General features: G+C 34.1%; 1 protein-coding gene across 2 annotated transcripts; it reads left to right on the top strand.

The window, feature by feature from the left end:
• Window positions 1-996: 996 nt before the first annotated feature.
• Window positions 997-4,725, top strand: LOC100780474 (beta-carotene isomerase D27, chloroplastic). 2 transcript variants are annotated; one of them, XM_003542106.5, is made up of 7 exons: window positions 998-1,228; window positions 2,051-2,463; window positions 2,657-2,749; window positions 3,544-3,605; window positions 3,894-4,000; window positions 4,165-4,260; window positions 4,336-4,725. In XM_003542106.5, exons 2-7 carry the CDS (start codon window positions 2,071-2,073, stop codon window positions 4,383-4,385), a joined length of 801 nt encoding a protein of 266 aa, XP_003542154.1. In that variant the 5' UTR covers window positions 998-1,228; window positions 2,051-2,070; the 3' UTR covers window positions 4,386-4,725. The 2 variants fall into 2 exon arrangements, with proteins under 2 accessions (XP_040863825.1, XP_003542154.1); XM_041007891.1 differs by lacking the exon at window positions 4,336-4,725 and having other exon boundaries at window positions 997-1,228; window positions 3,894-4,035; window positions 4,165-4,262.
• The last annotated feature ends 371 nt before the right edge of the window (window positions 4,726-5,096 follow it).

Below are 5,096 nucleotides of genomic sequence, written 5' to 3'. Positions count from 1 at the left end.
ACAATCAATCATGGGTCCATGGTTCACATGAATTGGAATCTCGATGCGTGACAATAACACAGTCATGTTAACGTGCTTTCAAATTTGGAGGCCTTACAATGAGACAAAGTGTAAATATGCTTTGCCTCTTGCATACACCATTACCAGAAGAACCAACAATCCACCAACTACAATGCAAGTGTAGAGCTTACATAATGCACATGATTGGTGGTGCTTTAATACCTGATAAATCTGGAAATATAGTTCATCTAATGTATTTGAACCTATTATGTGACTTCAACAACATAAAAAAAATATAGTTGGGGTTCTGCTTTTTTAGTAAACCTGTACTGAGAACTGTGTTGGGCATCATCGGAGGTTGGAAGAGTTTAGGGTTTAGGTCATCATCGCATGTCTTTTATTGCACCTAGAGTCCCACGGCCTGAAACAACTTATCCACTCACTAAAAGATTATTAAAAAGAGGGAAATCTAAATTTTAATTCCAATGGCTCGCATTATAACATTACAATGAATAGTGGTTTTGTTTCGTTTACATTTCAAATGGAGTAAAGGTAGATTAGAACATAAGGGCATACCTCATGGTGACTTAGTCGGGTATAGATCTCGTATAGATCATATGGAGAACCAACAGGTATAATACTATCATCAATCGCACCATCAATATGTACATATTAACATTTACTAATGTTGCATTGTTAGCTGATATTTCAATTTTCTTAGGTCCCATATAGAGTATTTGAAGAGCACCTACCGAAACATGCATATTAAAAATATTTTTTTAATATTTTTAGTTCTTTAAATAATGTCTTAAAGATACTAATTAATATTTGTCTGTCTTTTAATGTATAAAGTTATTACATATAAATTAAGAAACATTTTAATGAAACTAACTTGAACCTTTGTTTAGTTAGTTGTAGATTCAATTTAGAATTTTATTAATCAAATAAATTAAAATTGGAATTATTTATAACCACACAAAGGCACTAGCCAACGTAGCCATATCTCATCCTCGTCCATTCGATCTCTCTCTCTCTGATATGCGGTAAACACCAGCCCTTTGAGTTTCAAAAATCTTTTCTTCTAAACCACTCTAATCACCATTTTCAAATCAAGAAATTTAGCTAGCTTTCTTTCAACTCTCTTGGGAGCTTGCTTAGGGCTTTAGGAGGCTTGGGTGGAGCAACTCATCACCTCTTTTTCTCCTCTCTTCGCATAGTTCAACTTGAGGTAAGGTTTTTTTTTTTTTTTTTTTTTTTTTTTTTTTTTTTTTTTTTAAAGAGCTAAAGAAAATAACTTTATTAAGCACTAGTTTAAAAGCACAAGACGTGCTATAAACTGTTTCATCACAGGAGCACAAAACATATGTTTCAATTGCGAAACAGGTACCCGGAAACTCACTCAACATATAATACTGAAATGCCTTCCCACAATGGCGCTATTCCAACTTCACAGATCAACAGATAATGCTAACTACACACTCTGAATCCATACTTCTCGAGCCAAATTGATTGTTTTCCTTCTAAACATGAAGTTACCTCCACTACTTTATAATTAATAAATCATAATACATGATAAACAATTATAATCTCTGCACTTAGCACACGTGTACTTTTGCCACTGATTTCTGCTAATCATGTTGAGGTAAGTTGGGTGGGGGTTTGATTCTTAGTTATTAATTTGATCTTAAAGTGGGTCAAAAGTAGAGAGAAACTGCTTTATCTCTCTTTAATTTGCTGAGATAGTTTGTGTTTAAAAGCCTATTCCATAGAAATTTAGCATTCATGGTGCTGTGAATTAATGCCCTTTATCAATGCTTTGATTAACAAATTTCTTAGTCTAGGTACATGCATCATGTGCATTATATAAATATATGTACACTTATGAGATTTTTAGTATGTGATTATTAGTATGGGGATTGATTATTGAGTATTACTACAAGTGGTTGAGCATCTTCCTATTGAGCAGTTAATTATGCGTAAGGCTCTTTAGTTATATATAAAAGGAAGGGACTGGGATTTTTTATAAGTTGTTGTGTGTTGGTTAATTCAGAAATTCGGCGGTGGGAACTGATGGTGGCTCTGAGCTTCCAGGGTGGGCGGGCAAGTCCTGCCCAACCCCAACACCCATCATTGTGTAGTGGAAGAGCCGCTGGAGTCATCAGGATTCGGTGTGGGATAGCTGAGCCATCTGGTGAACCTGCTCCTTTAGGACAAAAGACGCGGTACCATGACGGCATTTTTGAGAAGGCCTTCATGACTCTCTTTGCACGTAAGATGGAGAAATTTTCAGATCCACCAGCAGGAAAAGCTAGAGAGAATAAGGGTTGGTGGGATTGGGGTTATGACTATGAGAGTTTCGTGGATGTGTCAAGGAGGGTAATGCAGCGTAGGTCTCGTATCCAGCAACAACAAGTGGTTCGAGAGGTTCTCCTGTCTATGCTTCCTCCAGGTGCGCCTGCCCAGGTGGATCATTTTCACTGATCTATTGCGTCACTGCTTTTAATTTCTAATTTATGATGGTCAATAGTTAATAGTGAAAATGATAAAGATGAGTTGATGGCTAACTTGTGAACACATAGTATATACATGCCTGTATCTGTGTGCAATTTGAGTCTTTTACTGCATGTATTGAATTGAATTAGCTATGTTATTGCAGTTCCGGAAATTGTTTCCGCCAACAAAATGGGCTGCAGAGTTTAATGCTGCATTGACAGTGCCTTTCTTCGACTGGTTAGTTGGGCCATCTGAGGTAATTTTATATTTGAACAATGTAGTTTATATTGCTATACCTTGATTAGTTTTCTTTTACCTCATAGCGGCTTTGGTTTACCAAAAAATGCATACACACGCTATGCAGTTTGGATTAATTATAATCGCTTTACTTGTTTTGCTTGCGATGTTTGCCAAGGAAAAAATCAAACTGTATAAATATATGGGCTAAATTGTTGATTATAAAGAGACATCCAGAAACATGTTTTTTGAACCTCTTTTCAGTAACTTACTGCAGTCAAAGGAACCACATTTCAGAATATCTAGTGATTCTATCATGCATATTTAAATTTCCCCGTGATATGTTTAGTAACTTACTGCAGTCAAAGGAACCACATTTCAGAATATCTAGTGATTCTATCATGCATATCTAAATTTCCCAATCTCCTTTAGGTTTTTTTCAACTCTCATACATAAAAGTTATTTTGTAACACAGCCCCTGAAGTTTGGTTAAAATGACAAATGTAAAATTCTCTATAAATCTTAACATCTTATATGTACAATTGGAAGTAAATAAAGACACCTTGCAAGTAACTTAACATTCTTTTTTGAACCTACACACTTTCCAGGTTAGTGTGGGACGTCAGTGAATAAAATTAAACGCTTTTCATCCTTACTCAAACATAACAGGATTTGTTGTCGAATAAAAACTTTATTTATGAATATGATGATCGGAAAATGGCTGAAATATTAATGGAGTTATTGATTGTTTATCCTTTATTTTTTGCTATATTACTTAGTGTTGTTGATATTTAGATTCTTGAGATGCACTAGGTTGTGGAAGTAGAGATAAATGGAGTGAAGCAAAAAAGTGGCGTGCATATAAAGAAGTGCAGGTAGATTTCATGTCTTTGAGATTGGTAATTGAACATATGCGTAAAGTCATCTGTATTTCAATTCAAACATGTAGATATTAAATTCATATTTGGGGCCCTGAACCCATTTATATGAACCAAAAATAAAAATAAAATTCATCTTTGTATGAGCAATCAATTGAGGCGGGGAGACCTGAAAAAGGACGATTAATAGCTAGTATTTATTTTGAAATTCACTTACATTAATTAAGGCCGTTGTAACAATTTCAACATTTTCCCATTGTTTCCTTGATATTTATTCTTGTGAAGGTACCTGGAGAATAGTGGCTGTGTTGGAATGTGTGTCAATATGTGCAAGATTCCTACCCAAGATTTTTTCACTAATGAATTTGGACTTCCGTTAACAATGACTCCTAGTATGTCTTCTTGCTATCACTAGCCAAAAATTAAGGTCTACATTCTTGATTACATATATGACTTACCCAAAAAGATTATAGTATTATTATTATTATTTTTTAATTTGAAAAATAATTTAGATCATTTTAAACTTTTATTCACCTGTATCTGAACTTAATCTTAGATTTTGAAGATATGAGTTGTGATATGGTGTATGGCCAATCCCCACCTACATTTGAAGAGGACCCTGTTTCAAAACAACCTTGCTATGCGGATATATGTAAGTATGAGCCCCTGGTGTTCAATGAATCAAATCACAGATTTTCATATTTTAACAAGGTAATAACACTTTCAGGTTCTATGGCAAAACCAAGCTCTAGTGTGTGTCCTAAACTACAGGCATGAGAAGGCATTCCTTTCGGATTTAATTTTCCATTGCAGAATTAGTGTTTAGTAAGCTTTTTTTTTTTTTAAATCAGCAAAGATAAGTATATATATTTAATATGTGGTGGGTACAAAGGGTATCCAAATCTATATACATGTCTAGTAAGCTTCTAATTCGACCCGAGGTGCTCTTCCCGCTCTAGCTTCAGAAAATTTCATTTTTCATGTGTAATAATATTAATACCAGCCTTGCTAGGCTTTTACTTCTTTCATAGAGTCATTACATTCACAAACGAGAGAACATTGTCTACAAATACTTCATGTAAATTTGTAATTATAGTGTCAAATATCGGTATTGCCAGATTGTACAATTTTTTATTTTTTTTTTGCGAAAACTAACGCCCAAAATACGTGGCTAATATTAGTTAATTAAAAAACATCTATATTGCATTCTTTTTTCTACTAAAATTTGGGATATATTTATAAGAAAAATATCTTCAACGGTAATTAAGGAAAATGTTTCATTCCTCTTCAATGCTTGTTTAGGATGTGTCTCCCACATTCTTGAGTTTCATGCAAATATGGAGAAAAAGTTGTTCTAAAATGAGGATTGATTTAAATTCAGTCACACAATAACCACTTAATGATATTGTTTAACGCAGTCTACCTTCATAAAGACATAAGCATAACGAGCGTATTGAACTAACTATTCTAGAGAGTTACAATTGACAA

The sequence above is a fragment of the Glycine max genome, chromosome 13, assembly GCF_000004515.6.
Source record: "Glycine max cultivar Williams 82 chromosome 13, Glycine_max_v4.0, whole genome shotgun sequence".
Lineage (NCBI taxonomy): Eukaryota > Viridiplantae > Streptophyta > Magnoliopsida > Fabales > Fabaceae > Glycine > Glycine max.
This window is presented reverse-complemented; position numbering and strand designations above follow the sequence as displayed.

What these genes read in the sequence shown, in the direction of transcription:
- LOC100780474 (XM_003542106.5), top strand. Translation starts at nt 2,071, where the DNA reads ATGGTGGCTCTGAGCTTCCAGGGTGGGCGGGCAAGTCCTGCCCAACCC. An exon ending in CTCCAGGTGCGCCTGCCCAG is followed by an intron (nt 2,464 to 2,656) that starts GTGGATCATTTT and finishes ATGTTATTGCAG; the next exon opens with TTCCGGAAATTGTTTCCGCC. An exon ending in GTGCATATAAAGAAGTGCAG is followed by an intron (nt 3,606 to 3,893) that starts GTAGATTTCATG and finishes ATTCTTGTGAAG; the next exon opens with GTACCTGGAGAATAGTGGCT.